Below are 18,796 nucleotides of genomic sequence, written 5' to 3'. Positions count from 1 at the left end.
GAAATAGAAAATAAATCTAAAACAGAGAGGACCAACAAAGCCAAAAGTTATTTATTTGAAATGGTTTAAAAAGCCTTTGGAGAAACAGCTCAAGAAAAAAAGAGAAAATAAAAATAACCCATATCAGAAACGAGAAGGGGGACATGACCACCAATCTTCCATATTTAAATGGATGAGAAGAAAATATTATGAATAACTTTATGAGAATACACATGAAAACTTAGTTGAAGGGCAAATTCCTAGGAAAATAATTTAATAAAATTGACTCAAGAACAGATGAAGAACCCTGTAGTCTAATCCTATTAAGGAAACTGGATGATAGTAAAATAAAATCTTAAAGAAGACCTAAATAAATAGAGAGATATACCTTGTTAATGGACAGGACACATTAATATTATAAAACCGTTAATTCTTCCTCAGTTACTTATGGATGCAATCCAATTCCAATCAAGTTTCCACCAGGGATTTCATAGTTCTTAGTGAGTGGATTCCAAAATCACAGAGAAAAATAAAGGGCCAAGAATAACAAAAACACTTCAGAATAAAACAGTATAGAGGAAAGACTTCCCTTCCAGATATTAAGGCTGATTATGAAGCTAAAGAAATTAAAGCAGCATAAGACTGGCACAAGGATGGACAGACTGACAATGGAGTAGAATATAGAGGAAGAAAAATTCTTGATATTTATGAAACTTAGATGACAAGGGAGTCAGGGCAGATCACGGGGGAACAGAAGAGCTAAAAACAAAAGAGGGATTTAGCATGATTAGTCATTTAGATGGAAAAATATGAAACTGGATCCTTGCTTCATATTATCCATGAAATCCAGGTGGGCCAATGGCTCAAATATAAAAAGCAAAGCCCTTAAATGTAAAAAAGGTAAAAAAATGAATATGTTCTTCCCTGGTAGGGAAGCGTTTTAAAAATAAGACTCAAAAAGTAATGAATGTAAAAGAAGAGGTGAATAAATTTGACTATAATAAAATGAAGAACATTATTGTTCATTAAGAGATACACTAAAGAAAGTGAAAAGATAAGCTATAAATTGGGTGAGCACATTTGCAGATGAATAATAGGAACAGCAGAGTTTATAAAAAATAAAGTAACTCATACAAAGGACAAGCATCATAATTGAAAAATGGGCAAAAGGCATTTACATAGGAGATAACTTGCACAGTGAATAATCATATGAAGAAATATTCAGCTTTATTAGTGATTAGGGAAATGCAAAGTAGGCCCAAAGTGAGACCATTTCCAGTCATTGAAATGACAAAAATCAAGAAGTCTGACAGTACCAAGTATTGGAGAGAATGTGGGTCTATAAAATCTCTTTGCTAGTAGGAGTGTCCATTGTGCAGCCACTTTGGAAAACACTTGGGCATAACCTTGGAAAACTGAACATCACAGGTCCTATGACTCAGCAATTACACTTGTAGGAATTCAAACTCTTCCAAATGAACACCATGTGCCTGGGGCACTAATGCTCACAGAAACACTGTCTGTAACAGCAAAACCCTAAATAATTTTTGAAACAAGAATGGACGATAATAATAGTGGAATTTCATATAGTGGTGAAATGGGTTTATTATAACCACAAGCAACAATATGGAAGATCACATGCAACAACCTTTAAATAAAGTTAAAAACTACAACTCAATGGTGTGTCTTTTAGGGTGCATAGGTTAAAAAAGAAACAAAATATAAAAATCAAGGGAGTGAGCAAACAAGATTCAAGATAGCGAATACTCCAGGAGGGAACCAAGGGGTGAAATGGCTGAGAACCACACAGGTAGTCCATGCTCTGTTCTCTGTGTTGGGTGTGGGTTCATCTCTGTGTATTATGTTATTAAAGAAACCAAATGAATAATTAAACGGACGGCATGCAGGGACCAAAGATGGACTCTTATGAACCAACGGTTGTAACTACTCTAATTCTAGACATTGGAGGGAAGAAGTAAACAAAAGACTAGCCATGATACTTTTGAAGAAGACAAAGGTGGGAAGCCTCAGTCAATTAGATATCAAGACTGAAACTAAAGCTCTACCAGTTAAGATGTATGGTTCGTGTGGCACATGCAGTACAAATCACAGGCAGCATGTTTGGACGTTCAGCTTGTCACTTTTGAAATCAAGGTCAAGTAGAAGGGGAATCTTTTCTTTCCATGAAAGAAGGAAATAATGAGATACCAAATGTGAGGGCAGTGAGCATCAAAGCATGGCAGACCTGCTCAGATTTGTGCTTGATGTCCCTACTTACCTTTCGTTTTGTAGGGAAGGTCCCAGGTGTGTTTCTGATCATGTCCACCCACTTGACTGTGTGCATGCGGTCATCCCAGTCGGGGACCTGGTCTGTAGGTTGCTGAAACATGATCTTGGAGAGCTTGCACTTGACCCCCATCTTCTTCAGGTTGATAGGCACATCTGACTTCATGGTCACCATTATGTCCTTGGCACACCCAGGGTGGAGGTGGCCGATCTAGAGAAAAGCCTGGTATTAGTGTTTTTGGGAATCACATCCTGAGGATTCTTGATATCTGATGATGACATTCTAGAGAAAGGGTAGAGCCAGGAAGTCTTGGAAAAAAGTGTATTATTCAAGCTTGGATCTGAGGATTGTCTTAAATATATACAAGAGGTTCTTAGATAGAAATATAATCATAAAACAAGGGTAGCTAGTGTTTATCAAACTGTCACTTGCTTCAGGCACTATTCTAAACCTTTACACAATTCTACTAATCCCCACAACAGCTTTATGAGAGGTCCAGTTATTACCTCTATTTTATAGACCAGGAAACTTGTAACTTGCTCCAGGTCATACCATTAATATTGGAAGAGCTGGATTCAGACCCAGGCAGTATGTCTCCAGGTACCACACACTTAACCAACCGTGCTTCTTAATATGATCTATAAAGATTATGGATAGATGTGCATGGCTTATTAGCAGTTCTTAGAGTGTGATCTGCTGACCTTTGGGTTCCCAAGACCTTTTCAGGAGTCCATCAGGTCAAATCTATTTTCATCATAATATTAAGATGTTATTTGATCTTTTCACTCTCATTTTCTCATGAGTATACATTGGAGCTTTCTAGAGGTTACATGACATGTGATAATGCATCAGATCAAAGAGAGAAGCAAATATGAGAATCCAGCTGTATTTTGTTAAGCCAGATATTGAAGAGGTTTGCAAAACCGTAATATCATAAATATTGATAGACATAATCCACATAAATAATAGCTTTTTGGGGTTCCTCAACAATTATTTAAGGGTGTAAAAGAGTCTTGAGATCAAAAAGACTGAGATTCGCTGAAGTATATGGGAATATGGGAAATCCAATCTGGTCTGTAGAATAAGATCATTTATGATTTAGCATGCATAAACACATACAAACATGTACCCACATATACACTATATGTATGATAGCCTTCTCATGTTTCTAAAAGATAAAATCTTCCCTCTTCTTGGGACTGAAGGGAGAAGATGAAGCTCTCTTCTCCACAATTAAATGCACTTCACCACAAATGTGTGTGCGCGTGGAGGTGTGCACCAGTGTCTGAGTATGTGGGTGTTAAGTGGACGATAAGAGGCTTATCTCTGCCTGCTTTGACTGCACTCTACATCCCTCCAGGAAGCAAAAATTCTTTCTGATAGCATTCAAAGATTTAAAGGTGACAAAGTAGGGCCCCCAGCCCCCCTTGCTTGGTGGCTGAAAGGTTCAGACTTGGTGGCTGAAACAGAAAAGGAGGTGGTAGAAACATCTGGGTGTATCCAGTGTCCTGGGTACTCAGAAGTGAATTGTCTGTGAAAAGCAACTGCTGGTCAGAGGCTGGGATCTGCTACTGCATTGTCCCAGGCCCTGTTTCATGTTAAGTTTGGTCAGCAATTCTTAAAATGTTTGCTATGAGGTGCTAAAAGAAGGGGTTAAAAGATTCCAGCTGAAACAAAGTTAACTAGGTTTTAGTTTGCTGAATGGCACTGGGAATCTTTATGATGTGACTTGCAACATTTTCTAGATCTCAGCTGTTCACGGAACCTACCACTCCCATTTTAGCTTTAAGTGAACCAGTTTTGCAGGACTAGTGCTTTACAGAACACACACCTACGGGGACACTGGTCTAGATTCTGGGATAGGAAGACTGGGCCCTGTTTTTATCCACACAGGCTTCCATGGAATCCCTCAACATCAGCCTACCAACAGTCTTGGCAGACCTCATTCTCTGCTCTTAGACCAGAGGGGACTTGAAAGTGTCCTCAAGTGACAGGTCTGAGGGAGGGATGGCTCCTGGGCTGTCTCTCAGTTTGAGATCGATCCATCCCATCCCATGTATCCATGGGAACAGATTGTCAATCAAATCAGGGTTGGCTTAGGTGTAAGGGAGTCCAGAAAACAGTGAATGGCTTTCACTCACCCGTGGGGAAAAGGAAACTGCAGCTAAAAGGGGCCATTCAAACCGTATCACATTCACTTTGCCGTGGTTAGTGACTGTGAAGCTCACATCATAGCTGTTGCCAATGTGGCAGTCCCCAAACTGGATGTGGTCCACCAGGGCAGCTAAGGGACAGAAGCAGAAGGCCAGTGAGTCCTCCCCAGTGCCTCGCTTCCCTGAGGAGGCAGCACTTTAAAGACGCTGTGCCTCCCCCTCAGGCAACCCCTCCCTCCTTGGACAGTTACATTGGAAAAACCTGGAGTCCCTGAGCAGCAGCTTTCCTTCCTTGGGGAATCTACTTAGCCTGTCTGTCCGTCTGTCCATCCACCCACCCTCCCACCTTAGCCCTCACCTGCAAGAGAAGACACAAGTTCCCAACTCCATTTGTTTACTGAAACAATACAATTAAGGGCTAGGGTTGCCAGGTAAAATAAGGGAGTCCCATTAAATTTGAATTTTAGATATATGAATAAGTTTTAGTATAAGCATGTCTCATGTGGTGTTTTTAGATACACTTAAACTATAAAATTATTCTTCATCTATCTGAAATTCAAATTTAACATGGACTCCTGTATTCTGATTTCTTAAACCTGGTCACCCTATTATAAATAGGTAATCTGATTTCTGAACTAGGGTTCACTGCTGGTCCTGCTTACCCTCTGACCAGAGGGATGTCACCCGGTAGCCACAAACAGGGGTGAAACACCAGATACGAGATGAATGCTGGTTTTAACCCATCTTATATAGACTGCCCAGTGCTACATTCCAGGGCTGTAATTCAACTTCCAGAAAAACTGTGAGACTGTGTTTATAATGCACTTCACAACAATTAGTCACACAATTGGGGTGCTAAACAATGCCTTTTGACAATAATGTTGAAGTAAATTTTCTCCTATCCCAAAGAAAAGTCAACCAAATGAAGCTGTAGTACTTATCGGGCTGTAGAGGAGCCCATTTTAAGCTTTAACATATTATACACAGGTCACCTAGGAATCTTGATAAAATGCAGATTCTGACTGAGTAGGTGTGAGTGGCTGGGATGGGGTCTGAAATTCCCATTTCTGACAAGCTCCCAGATGATGCTGATGCTGTAGGTTCTCAGACAGTGCGCTGAGCAGGGGGGCTCTGGAGAACAATGTTCTAGAGGGGGCATCAACCTACACCCTCTCTAATTAGACAAGCCACCGAGAACGTCTAGGGTACATGGTTCAGCTGAAACAGACAATACAGGTAGGAGCCAGCTGAAAGATATGGATAGGGAAGAGTACAGAGAGACGTGTGCTCACTTCTTAGCTCATCTGGAATTTGGATTTTGAATTTTACTTATTAGCTACACTGGAATTTGAGCTCAGGCTATAAGCTCCTAAAGCAGAGGTTCTCTTACTACTCTTTGGAACCCCAGGGCTCAGGATAGTGCCTGGTACGTGTACACTGATGCTCAGTGTACACGTACACTGCTCCTTGAAGGAACACGTGACTGACTGAGGTGACTAAGCCAGTCACGACGGAGCAAACATTAATGAAGAGGAGGCTCATTCTCGAATCCCCAGAAAGCCAGGTGATCTGTGATTCAAATTTCATACTATTGAAAGTGGCCCAAGAGCCAACAGTTGTCAATACTTCACTGCTGCTTCTCTCACCTGCCACCAAGTCTTCCACAGTGTTTTCCCCCATGACCTCAGAGATGTCTGAGGCCTCCTGGCTGGTGGAAGTCACCAGCCCATGGATGTTGTCCAACGTGATGTCATCCTCATAGCCCTCTCCCACCATGTGGATGGTTGTCTCCTCATACTGGTTGTTGATCACAGACAAGTGGATGGTGCCTGTCATTCTCCCAACCTCCTGAGAGTGGAAAACGACATCAAATCCAGCTGTGTCTCCAGGAGGAACAACCAGGCAGGCTGTGTGGGCTTTCTGTGCTGCAAAGAGAAAAGAAAGCCATGATTTAGAACCAGTGTAAAGGAAGGTGTGTCCATAAAGACCCTGACCCAAGGGAAGCCAGCCCCAGTGAGGGAATGAGCCCTGCATTGAGATGTCATTGGTGATAGGCTGGGCATCTTACGCGGGCTGGGTCCTCATCAGTCCCCCAACAAACCAGCTCCTGGGACCCACTACCTCTACAAGCTGTACTCCCCCTGCTTACCTTTTGCATATGTTTTTTTTCCCTCCGTGATGTAGATGTAGGAGGTATTGAGCTTCCCTTTCAGAGAGAAGACTCCTAGTTGGTCCTGTAGGTCAACATGCAGCTGGCAGAAGGAAAGCAGGATTGAGTGTTAAGCTTACAGGCTGCTTGTGGATTTTGAGATTGGAGTGAGAACCATGAGATGCTCTTCAGGAAGTAACCAAAAAGTCATCATAACTAGTGTTTGCTTTTCTTGAGTTTCTTATTAAAAGGGAGATATAATAAATATTAGACCTGGAAAGGACAAGTGAAAATTTAGTTCAGCTCTTGTTATCCAAGTGAGGAACTGGAGGTCCAGAGGGCATGGGTGACTTTCCAGATCATCCAGTTAAGTAGTGTCGAATGGGGTTGGCAAGGCCTCTGTTCCTGACAGAGGCAGTTGTAAAATGTACACTAGACTAATACAATGGAAATGAGTGCCCGTTATTCTAGGAGGGCTTGCATGACTGTGAGTTCCTAAAAGCCACTATCTCCTAGGAAATCATGCACTGGTTACTTGATAGCGTCATGTTGAGCATCCTGCCAAGTGAGAGGAAAACCAAGGTGGTTATCCAGCTTACTGGGAGAGAAGGGATGTTTTCAATCCTACTAGAAGCAAGATATTCTATTAAAAAAAACTAAAGGCATATATCTGATTTTAGATAGGAGAAATAAGCAGACATTTTAAGAAGAGAGTAAAGCTGGCACCAACATGCACAAGATTGAACAGTTTAAAAAATGAAGCAAGAAGAAGGAAGAAATAGTGATATCACACAGGAAAATTCTGACATAAAAATTATATATTTATAAATAATCTTAATAAGATACTATACAGAGAAATTATATGAAAAGTACATATTGATAGAAAGAAGATTTACATAAATGGGTGGGAATCCTAAATGTTGCTCTTGGTAGAAAGCCTAAATACCCCAAAAGCAGGAATTTTTCCCAAATAACGCATGGGATTCCTAATGGGATTTTTAAAGGAACATTATAAAAGGATGTCTAAAGTTAATCTGAGAGATTAGATGTGCAAAAGTTGTTAAGAAAAATTAGAAAAACAGGGAGTGGGAGGGAGGGCAGGAATACACTGAACTGGAGGCTAAAACATTTTATAAAAATACAATAATGGAAACAATGCAGGGTAATGGTAAACTAGGTGATGTGGACTCAAGACAACAACAAAAAAGTAAGACAACAATAATAAGAACAACAAAATTATTATTTTTTAATTCACAGACATAAGAAGATAATGAGGGGTAACCACACCAAGACCTGGAAGAGCATGGACATCCAGACAGGCCAGCCTAAATCCCTGGGCTGTTTGTGACCTGGGGCATTTACCAATCTGGAGGAGGTAGATGGGAGGGTGAATTGTACTTTTGATGGTCTCTTGGTGCTAAGGGGGCAAAAGTCCCTTGAAGGGTGGGAGCACTTTCTTTGCTCTAGACTTGAACCCCCCCATCCCCCAACAAGGTCTGCACAGTAAGACAAAAGGGGGGCTGGATATAAACTAGTTTTCCCAAGGATAGCAATCCTACTCTGAGCCATCTATATAATTGAGAAAATCTCAAGGCCTAAAACCAGTTTAAGGTAATCTTGTGTTTCTAGGGCCCCCAAATGCTGGACAGAAGCAAATGAACATTGTCTGTGAATAAAAATAACTTCACCCTTAGTCTAATTACTTCTAAATGACTTTTCAAATATAATACCCAGCACATGCTCAAAGGTGACCAGGCACGTAAGGAGACAGGACAACATGGGCAAACATAAGCAGAAATAGCAGATATCAGAAACAGATCCACAGGACTTCATATTTTGGAATTATTAGGTATAGACTGCAAAATGCTGTGATTACTGTGTTCAAGAAATAAAAGCCAAGTCTGGCAATTTCAGCATGAAACTAGTAATCACAAAAATGAATTATGTATATTTGAAAAACAATCCAATAGAAATTCTAGAACTGAAAATATAATAACTTAAGAACTTGATGGAAGGTTAGATACTGCTAAAGGGAGAGTTAATGAACTGAAGACAGGTTAAAAGAAATTACACAGAATAAAGCTCAGAGAAATATGGATGGAAAACACAGTGATGTTGTGAGATAGGGGATGTAGTGAAAAGTTCTTTCATACATTTAATTGGCCCCCAGAAGGAGAGATGAGACAGAATGGAATAGAAGCAATATTTGAAGACATATCTTGGAATTTTCCAAAATTGATTTAAGACACCAATTGCAGAATCAAGAAGTCTGGTGAATTCCAAAGACAAAAAAAAAAAAATCTGTATGTTGACACATCATAGTGAAACTGTAGAAAATGGTAAAAATGTTAAATACAGCCACAGGAAAAAGACTGCCTTAATGGCACATGTTAGATTTATAGCTGATGTCTCAGAAATAACACTGGAAATCCAAAGGAATAATATCTCTCATATGCTGAAAGAAAGCAACTGTCAGCTTAGAGTTTGATAGCCAGTAAAAAATTACATTAAAAATGAAGGAGAAATGAGAATTTTCAAATAAAAACAGAATTCACCACAAGCAGACCTGCATTAAGGGAATACTAGAGAGAATCCTTCAGTAGGTAGGACAGGATCTCAGCCGGAAAGTTGGAGATGCAGAAGTGAATAGCAATAAAAATGACAACTATGTGGGTAAATCTAAATGAGCCTTAACTGTGTAGACAATAAAACAATAGGAAAAATATCTTACAGGGTTTAAAATAGATACAGAATCCAAAGCCCTCCACAAGTCATCCCCTTACTCTCCCCTTCTCTTTTATCTCCTGTTGCTCTTCTACCTGAATGCCACGCTCCCATGAGGCTGGGTGCTGCTTGCGACTTCCTGTTTGTGGCTTACATTTTTTTTTTTTTTTTTTTGCTTCTGTGCCTTTTACTCTGTAGTATTCTGTCTCCACAAGGGATGCATTCACTGCCACACACACTTACTGAAACCCAACTATCTTTCAATGCCTGGCTCAAATGTCATTTTGTAGGGAAATTTTCCTTGATTCCCCTAGGTGGGAGTAGATCATTTTCAAAAATCCTATTTACACAATTTAGCTCCTTGTTTTTGATAAAATAAAGACAATTTAATTGCTGAACCAAAAGTCCTTTCAGATGTTGCATCTCTCACCCCTAAGGATATTTGTTTTGTTTTTCCTTTATTACAAATGTAATGTTCATTATAGAAAAAAGAGAAAAAAATAAAGAAAACACCAAGAATACCCATAATCCTACCCACTCGGATTGGTGTATATCATGGCACACTGACTCATCTAGTAATTATTAGTGTGCTACGTAATCTGCTTTCTTACATTCCTGATGGCAGGGACCACACCTAGTTCCCTCTTCATGTTGCATGTCTTACACAAATTAATGTATGAGGAACATCAAAGAAGAAGTTCTCAAAAGTTAGGGATGGCAGAGACCTCAGTGTCACAAGTCTTACTTCTGAATGATTCTTCTCCCTTCCCACCCTATGCTCCACCTCCTGCAGTACCTGGCTGGGGATGGTGCCATTGTTCTTGAGGATGAGAGGCAGCTTCTCTGATTGCCCAAGCAGAAGCCTCTTAAAGAGGAGCAAGGGGTTCCCATTTTGGTTGTGGAGAATTGGCCGCACAACAGTCACCCGAGGGAGGTTCCCTTCTCCAACAATGTCAAACACAAGGCTTCGGTTCTTGGTCAGGTTACTGCAGGAGACAGGAAGATTGTGGTCTGTCAGCCTCCAAGACTGTGGCCTGCAGAACTGCTGCACAGGAGAGGAACTGAGGAGCTGTACCTGGGCAAGCCATCCACAGTGGCCTCGAAGACGCACTGGTAGGTCTGCATGGTCTGTGGGGTGAAGGACACTGTGGCAAAGGCGTGTGAGCGGCCGGCAACACACATCTTGTTGGGTTCCACTTCAAAGATGTCAATGATGCGAGCAACGGCCTGGGGAAGGGGGACAGGAGCCAGCATGTGTTAGCTACTTTGCATTTACACCAGGCCTGCCTCTTGTCTCTATTGCCCTTGTTGGGAAGTCTCCCTCATCTAAGCTCTGTGGTGGACATGTCCCTTGCCCGCATGGTTTGGCCCTAGAAGGAGCAGCTTTGATACCCTGGGACCCAGCCCTGAGCAATAACTAGCTGGACTTGGCTAGACTTGTGATCTTTGACTCAAATAGATGAACTAAACCAGATCCCAGAGAGCCAGAATTCTGTCTTTCTGGCTCATCTAAATTAAGAAGCCCAGAGATCATTGGTGGCTGCTGATGAGAAGCTGAACTGGAAGCCAGACTAGAGACTGGAACAATGAAGATACCATGAGTGAGAGACATGTAACCCTTGGAAGATGAACCAAGCCTCTGCTGGTCTTCTCAAAGCTGGATTTCAGGTGACATCTTGAGTCCCATAGCCCTCTGGCTGTGTGGCGTGTTCTGACCTCTGCCTGCAGTCTCTGAAGCAAGCCTCACTTGTCTGGGCTACCCTGAGCTTCTGCTCCATGCAACTCTGAGAGCTTTAGCTCCATGGAGCAGCGTCCCACAGCACTTTACCTGTTCCCACCTTTGGCAGCATTTTGGGAAGACTGCAGGGAGTGTAGGGGCCCTTGGCATGGTCTCAAAAGGTTTTTTATTCTCATGGGAGGCAGCTAGAATTCAAGACTATTCCCTCTTGTTTTTAAGAGGGACGAGGGCACTAAGGTTTCTTTGCTCTTTCCAAGGGACAGTCTGCAAACAGGGAGGAGGAGAACATGCAACGCCTGCAAATCCCTGGTGAAAGGCCTATCTTTGTTTAGAAATCAGGCTTGTTCATTTTTCATGTTGTTAGTACAGAATAGGGAGAAAGTTGCCACTTCATGTCCAAAATAAGGTCGGAGAGTAATGGCTGGAGGTCACCAGGACCTGCGGGATGTCATAAAAGGGAGTAGTCTCTTGGGCCCTCCCCTCTGCGGTGACAGCCTCCTGGGAATGTGCACTCTGTTCTCCATTCCAGGCTGGGCCAACCCTCCTGGGTATCTTGTCACCACCATCAGCCATGGGAACAATGCCAGTTCTGGGCACAAGGACCACGTGGGCCAAGATTCCTCCTCTGAGGGGAGAACTGGAGCAGCTGAGCTGAGATGGGCGATAATAGTAGCACATCTGATTGGAGGTTAAGGGTGAGTGAAAGACACCGACTAAGCCCATCCTCTTAGTACCCTGCATTTTCTGTTCTGCTGTGAGGAAAAAGTATCTCAGGATGGTCTGACTCAGAGAGGAAAGCGGCTTTGAGTCTGGCAGGCTCTGGGGAAGAATTTAGGGGACTCCTAGGGGAAGAATTTAGCCTTTCTGAGCCTCCATTTCCTTGACTGTAACACGAGGACAATAACACAGAGTTTGATAAGGCAATTGTAAGCCTGTAAGGACAAAATGAGGTAATAAATGTAAAGCATTTAGCACAGTGCCTACCCTGCATCAGGGGCTCACTGAATGCTCACCATTCCACCTTTCCCTTATAACCTGCCCTCCCCAAAGACGCCTCACTAGGTGCATGTGGAATGTGAGGCTGCCTGCCGAGCTGGCACTCCTCTTTGGCCCTCCCCACAGTGCCCTGTCTAATGGAGGCACACAGTGAGTGTGTGAGGGATGAATGACATGCTCATTCATGTATGCCAGTTCAGCATAGAGGTACCCAGAGGAGACACCCACTGGGACAAATGTAGGGCTCTCGGCCTGGGGGAAACGGTCCAGTGACCTCCCACCACTCCCAGCAGGGCCTGAGAGCCACATAATCCCCACTCACGTACAGAGGCTCCACAGCAGGGGTTTCTAAGAGCTCTTCCTGTGGCTGTATGCCACCCATGGCGAGCCAGCGCCACTTGGGGCTGCTTACCTTGCTGGAGGCAGGTTTAACTGTGATGTTCACATCACAGGCGATCTTTCCTGTGTTGACAATCTTGAATCGAGCCTTGGCCTGATGGCCCACCAGGACATTGCAGAAGACGAACTTGTTCTCATCCTCCACGAACAGCCCCCCGCTCTCGATGGTCTGCAGGAAGCTGAGAAGGTTGGGGCTGCTGCAGATCTGGTGCTCCTCAAATATTAAGGCAGTGTTGTCAGTCACGAAGGCTGGGGAGTGGAGGGAAGGCCGTGAGACAAAGCCTGGGAGCCCATGCCTGCTGTCTGCAATTCCTAATTTGGAGGCTGGGATTTCGGCAAGTAACAACCACAGAGGAGAGGAGGGGGAATCACACATGGCCATGGGAGTGGTGGGCAAATTCCGCCTTCTTTTCCTTTCTTATATTGCTCTTGTGGGTCACCAGACGCCAACACCTTCTCCCAGTGGGAGGAGGGGTAGGAGCTGGGACCTGGGGAGAGCTTGGGAAGGAAGGAGGCATCTGGTCCACTTTTGGGGTGAGGCCACAGCGTGCCTACAGCCACAGTGAGAGGAGTCCTGTGCTTCGTGTGCGAGCTTGCTGGGTTAGTTACAGTGTGCAGTCCCTGACCGTTGTTCTCTGTGCTTGTTGCCCCAGGGAGTGCCTGGCCCCAGCAGGAGTCAGTGTTTCTGGGTCCTGCACCACATCCCATGGCACTGGGATTCCCAGATAGCATTATTCATCTGCGAATCCCGGGCTGAACTCAGGAAGACTACGAGTTTAAAGCGGAGCATCCTCTTCTAGAGGTGCATGCCTGTAAGCCTCAAAGGAACAACATGGCTGAAAGGAGCAGAGGGAGCTGTAAGGCCCCAGAGGAGGCGGTGCAGCCACACCATCCAGATGCTAGACACTGGGTGGGGGGAAGTGTCACAGAGGAAGGTCTTCCAAGGGGCATCGTCCAATCTGAGCGCCCAGTACCTGGCAGACAGGCTTCAGCCAGCAGGCTGTAAGGAATGCCACCAGGCTGGTCTCTTGGGTCGCGGTCGGAGATATGGATAGCTATGAACTCCTCACACCTGCCTACGGGGTCAGCCACACAGTCCACGGTGATGACCTGCGCTCCTCCGGAAGGGATGGCGCCAGAGACGGGGTACACGGTGAACATGCCGTGGGCGAAGCGAGCCTGCAGAGAGGGTGGGGGGTGGGAGGCGTGGAGGCAGAGTGGGTGGCAGAGTCTGAGCTCTTCCACCAGAGTCTCAAGAGGGGCCTCTCGCCGCAGGCTCTCTCTGGCCCCCAGCGCTCCTCTACAGGCAGGGAGGGCCTGGGGGTCTTTGGGGGCCTTGGGGGAAGGGCTCTCTCAGAGCTTCCTTCTATGAACATTGCTTCTAACCAGTCACGGTTGAGTTGGGGTTTAAGGGAATCGAAATATTCTCTATCTCACAACACTTACGTAGGTGGGAATCCCCCAGCAGAGGGGTGCAGATGGAGCAATGGTTAAGATTGTGAATCCCAGCCCTGTTACATATTACTGTTTGACCTTGGACAAGTGACTTCTTTGAGTCTCAGTTTATCCATAAAATGGGGTAAAGCCCCTACCCTGAGACCGTTGGAGGCTTCAACAAAACAATTTGTATGAAGCACTTGGTATGGCATCTGGCACAGAATTAGTGACCAAAGAAGGGGGTGTGATTATGCACTCTTCTGGTTCTTAGGAGGTCCCTTCCTTGTTCTGTCCCTCAGTTTTATTGAAATATAATTGACATATAACATTATATAAACTTAAGGTGTACAACATGATGATGTGATATCTGTATTTATTGCAAAATGATTACTGCAATAAGGTTAGTTAACACATCCATCACCTTAAACTAAGAAATTTTTTTGTGATGAGAACATTTAAATCTACTTTTTAAGCAACTTTCAAGTATATAGTATGTAATACAGCATGTTAACTAGGGTCTCCATGAGAACATTAGCTCCCCAGAACATATTCACCATATAACTAGAAGTTGGTACCCTTTGCCCAACATCCTATTTATTTCCCCACCACTGCTGGCCCCCTGTGATTACATTGCTCCTGGGATAATCTCCCCACTTAAGGTTCTTAATTTAATCAGGTCAGCAAAGTTTATCACTGATTATGAGGGAAATGCAAATCAAAATCACAGTGATAACACCTCACACCATTTAGAATGGCCATTATCACAAAGACAGGCGGTAACAAGCTTTGGTGCAGCTGTGGAGAAAAAGTTGGTGGGAATATAAATTGAGGTGAGGGAGGAGGTTTGGATAATAAGATATGGTTGGGTGTGGTCGCCAAGGGGCAAGGTCACAGTAAGGGCAAAGAATGGCTGAAATGGGCAGACTTGACCTGGTGATCTGGGAGAAAGGGACGTGGTGGTCAGAGAAAGGCACCTTAGCAATCAAGGATTCGGAAGCAGGAGTCTTGATTAAACTACATATGAAAAGTTGGAACTTAATTTTAGGGCAGTGAGGAGCCAATGAAAGTTATAAAGCAAAAGAGGATATCCAAATTAGAAGTCATGACACTTTTGTCCTAATGTAAGTGCTATTTCCACATAACTATTCAGGATTCCTGCCACAGTAGATTCAATCCTGCTGTCCTAGGGAGGTATTCGTTGCCAGAACTGGTTGGGAGGTAGCCTTACGGGGTTTCTGTGAACAAGGAAAAGGTGCTCACCTGGCTTGGGATGTTTACTTCTTTCTGCACAGAATCAGAAAGCTTAGCTCCTTTGGAAGGGCCAGTCTTGAAGAAGCTCTCGCTTTCCTGGGACCCTGCCTGTTCGATGTGGCTGCCTCTGATGAAAGAAGCAAGAGGACACCCTCAGGCCGGCGTGGCGACGGTAAACACCACCTGTCTGTTCGCTCTCCTAGGAGCGGGGAGAGACCCAGGAGGGTAGTGGAGTAGCGCAGTCAGCTGTTCATCAATAGCAAACTCATTTAACAACTGTAGGAAAACTATATGGTAACTGTCCTTATTAAATATGATTCATAAGGACATTGAAAACTACTGCAAGAAAATAATAATTTTTAAATGTTTGAATTCACTGTAAAGCAGTGTGTGGAAATTATTGGTAAACATCAAATCTTTTATACCTGATCTCACAGAAAAAAATGAAATGGCAAATGGATTAAATTCTGTCCCCTTCTTCACATTTATAGACATAGTGTTTTTAAGAGTGACTGTAAGCAATAGCTCAAATACAGGTTTTGGTAGTTGTTCACTTCACTTGAAGCTAGTTTACCCCAAAATTAGTTTGTCTACAGTCCAGTTCACCTAAAATATTCAAATGTATTTGAGGTGTGATCTTAAACTCTTGAGAATTTTATATATCTGAGCATTCACTTGCTTATAATCAGAACTGAAGTTCAACCCCCTTTTGAGGGTTTGCATGAACTTGTGCATGCTAAAATGAAAAATAAAGTTATAAAAACAATTTAAAGCAAAACACAATTTTGTTATAATACCTATAATGAACATTATTAAATTATTATAAAATAAATGATTCAAAATTAGATTGAAATTAAATTTGGAAGAAAAAGACTTTAGACAGTTTAACCACAAATTTTTCAATATGTTCAAACTTTGCCAAAATGGAAGAAGATAGACACAGAAATATAAAACAATTATAAACAATGTAAATCTGTATGTCTCATTTAAAACAATTACTTAGAAAGTCAATTTTAAGTTAATAATTAACTAGAAAGTCAATTAATTAAGAAGTCAAGACAAAGTGCCTTGGACATTGGTAAAACCATCCCTAATTTACCAAAACAGAACATGACAATCAAATAAAAGCTTTACACTCAAAAAGGTAAATTGTTTTGGTGAACTGAGAGCCACATTTTGAAGAGTACAGAGTTTTTCTGTTGCAACAACTATTAACTATTGTCATAAAGTGTCCTCATGGGGAGAAGGTACAAGCAGTCCCAGCATGTAAGTCACCGTGCATTCTCCAGTCAGCATTTCCAGGGTACTTTCTGTCATCCCCCATCATGAGACACAGCTATGATTTCTTTTGATTTAGTTTACTGTTGCAATAGTCTCTTGACCTCCCAGAAAGATATATAGGGCAGTGACTTACTAGTAAGTGTTGTAGCACTGGAAGCACCAGGACAACAGTCACAGTCCTAAGCAGAAGACCTTACCTTCATTCAGTTAAAATTGATCATATATTTGATAGCAGGTAGAAAATATATGGAATCTGGAGTCAGAGATGTGGGTTTGGAACTGAGATCTACTGGTGATTTCTTGCATACTGACAGATGAACCATTTCTAAACCTTAGTGACCTCACCCACAAAAGGGGATTGGGTGAATTTAGGTAAGATGCATGAAAGCTCTTTGTAAAACATGAAGCAATAATTAATAAGGGAATGGCATGAATTAAGTAAATACTTGTCTTACATTTTCTTTTGCTGAATGGGGCTCTCCCCTGTCATCCTATAAAGGGCATACTTGAAGTCAGTAACACCTTGATTTTCTATGGTGAAGGTGGTGCTTTTACGAGTGCCACAGATCAAAGCCCCAAAGTTGATGATGGAGGAGGGGCTGATGTTGTATTTGGAGTATACTGCATTCACAGAAAACTTAATTGGGATGCTGGCAATGATTTCACCTCCTTCCGTGGTATTGGGCTCAATAATCTAGAAAGGGGAGAAGCACCAGGAAAGATGTCAGTCACTGGCATAACTCCAGAATTCCCGTGACTGTCTGCTTCATTTCCTGTTTTCATCACTGATGTGAAGTCAACTTCTTTATTTCATTCCTTTATTATTGTAATTATTGTACCACTCTATATTATTGCATCAATATTAGCAAACACTACCACAAAACTTATGTATCTGCCATGGATCAACACAGACCAGCTTTACATGGTGTTTTCACTTCCCCATCCTTCTTTGGCACTTGATAACTGAATTCAGCTTCCTTACCTCTGATGTTCCCTCAGGGGCCACAGGTCCTCTCTGGCACTCTCAATTTCTGATGACTTTGCCCACCTCCCACCTGACCTACCTGTGCCTGCTAGTTGGGGACCTGGTGTATCATCTCTGGTTGCCAACCAGCCCAGCCCTCTTCTTTTCCCTTGCAGTGTATGTTTGACTCTGTACTCTTCTCTTCGACACAAGTTCCACAATCTTGCTGCTGAGTGAGGCCTCCCTTTGAGCTCTCTTACCTGACAGCGTAGAATTGGCTTGTGTTCGATCTTCACTTCCTTTTTTGCATGAAAGAATACCTGGACATTTGTGGATTTTTCCGTTGTGGTCAGTGAGCCCTTCTTAGGCTGGACTGAGATCATAGAATTTACATTGGTAGCCAAAATTCCTAAGGAGTCCACGGAAAAGCTGAAAGATAAGAATAAAAAGTTTAAGTGATTATCCAGGGAGCCCAAGATACTAGAGAGGAGACCTGTTGAGTATCTGCCATGTTCTGGCCCTGTTTAACCACTATGCCTAGCAGCATCCACTGTGCGTTATACTGTGATCACCCCTCCAGAGCCAGGAATGGCTGTGCCAGGGATAGAGCTTGAGCAAAGGTAGCCATCTCTAGCCCATGGTCCAGAGGTGCCTTAGCAGGAGGTCTCTGTCTAACAGGGGCACTTGGTGCTGGATAAGGATCTACCCAATTCATTCACCTCTCTGTCTGTCTCTGTCTCTCTCATTCTCTGTCCCCTTCTTCCCTCCCCTCTCTGAGACTGAATGCAGTTCACATACGGGAACAGTTATGCAGAAGCTGGGGATCAAAGGAAAGGGAGAAAACGGGGGCAGGAGCCACACAATAGAGGCACTTGGAAAGGGTGCTTTCTTAGCAGTTGGAATTCCGTTCACCTGAAGCCAAGAGAGGCTAAAAGCAGAAATGGATCTTATTATTTCTTGATCAATTTTGAAAAATCTCCCAGAAAACACTCTTCTCCCCACGAGTGGATGTGGATGGCCATGTGCCCATGGCTTTCAGGTTACCTGTACATGATCTCGTATTTCCCACGGTTCTTCAGTTGCAGGGGCTGCTTTACCTCCTCCATGACCCTCACGATCCCAAAATCGAGGCCTCCTTCAGCTCCTGCAACAGCCAGGGGCCAGAGTGGGGAAAGGGGTGAGTGGGCGTGGCAGCAAGAAACTTCACATGGAAAATCTGGTGACAGTTTCATAGAATTTGGTTTCTGAAAACACTGTGGCTAGAAAAGCTTCCTGGATTTGAGTCTTAGCAAACAAACCACAGGTACTGCTCTTTGCTCCCAGTTCAATGGGGCAGCTCCTTCTGGCTTCCATCCTAGGACCCCTGCCCTTCTTTTCATGTCTCTATTAGCTGAAACTCCCATTATTTGAAGAAAAAAGTATATCAAGTATATAAATA

At 43.2% G+C, this 18,796-nt stretch overlaps 1 protein-coding gene across 1 annotated transcript in view; it reads right to left on the bottom strand.

Annotated features, from left to right (window-relative positions):
* Window positions 1–18,796, bottom strand: part of HYDIN (HYDIN axonemal central pair apparatus protein) — a 361,576-nt gene that overhangs the window by 49,954 nt on the left and 292,826 nt on the right. Inside the window, exons 57-68 of the mRNA XM_073225416.1 lie at window positions 18,403–18,502; window positions 17,619–17,787; window positions 16,850–17,088; window positions 15,123–15,240; window positions 13,400–13,604; window positions 12,439–12,674; window positions 10,368–10,519; window positions 10,089–10,278; window positions 6,569–6,671; window positions 6,066–6,344; window positions 4,408–4,550; window positions 2,258–2,476 (exon numbers count right to left, since the gene is read on the bottom strand). Coding sequence (XP_073081517.1) covers window positions 2,258–2,476; window positions 4,408–4,550; window positions 6,066–6,344; window positions 6,569–6,671; window positions 10,089–10,278; window positions 10,368–10,519; window positions 12,439–12,674; window positions 13,400–13,604; window positions 15,123–15,240; window positions 16,850–17,088; window positions 17,619–17,787; window positions 18,403–18,502 — 2,153 coding nt within the window. The remainder of the gene's footprint in view (window positions 1–2,257; window positions 2,477–4,407; window positions 4,551–6,065; window positions 6,345–6,568; window positions 6,672–10,088; window positions 10,279–10,367; window positions 10,520–12,438; window positions 12,675–13,399; window positions 13,605–15,122; window positions 15,241–16,849; window positions 17,089–17,618; window positions 17,788–18,402; window positions 18,503–18,796) is intronic.

Source organism: Manis javanica, chromosome 17, assembly GCF_040802235.1.
Source record: "Manis javanica isolate MJ-LG chromosome 17, MJ_LKY, whole genome shotgun sequence".
NCBI classification, from domain to species: domain Eukaryota; kingdom Metazoa; phylum Chordata; class Mammalia; order Pholidota; family Manidae; genus Manis; species Manis javanica.
Note: the sequence above shows the minus strand (reverse complement) of the source record. Positions and strands in the feature narration are given on the sequence as shown.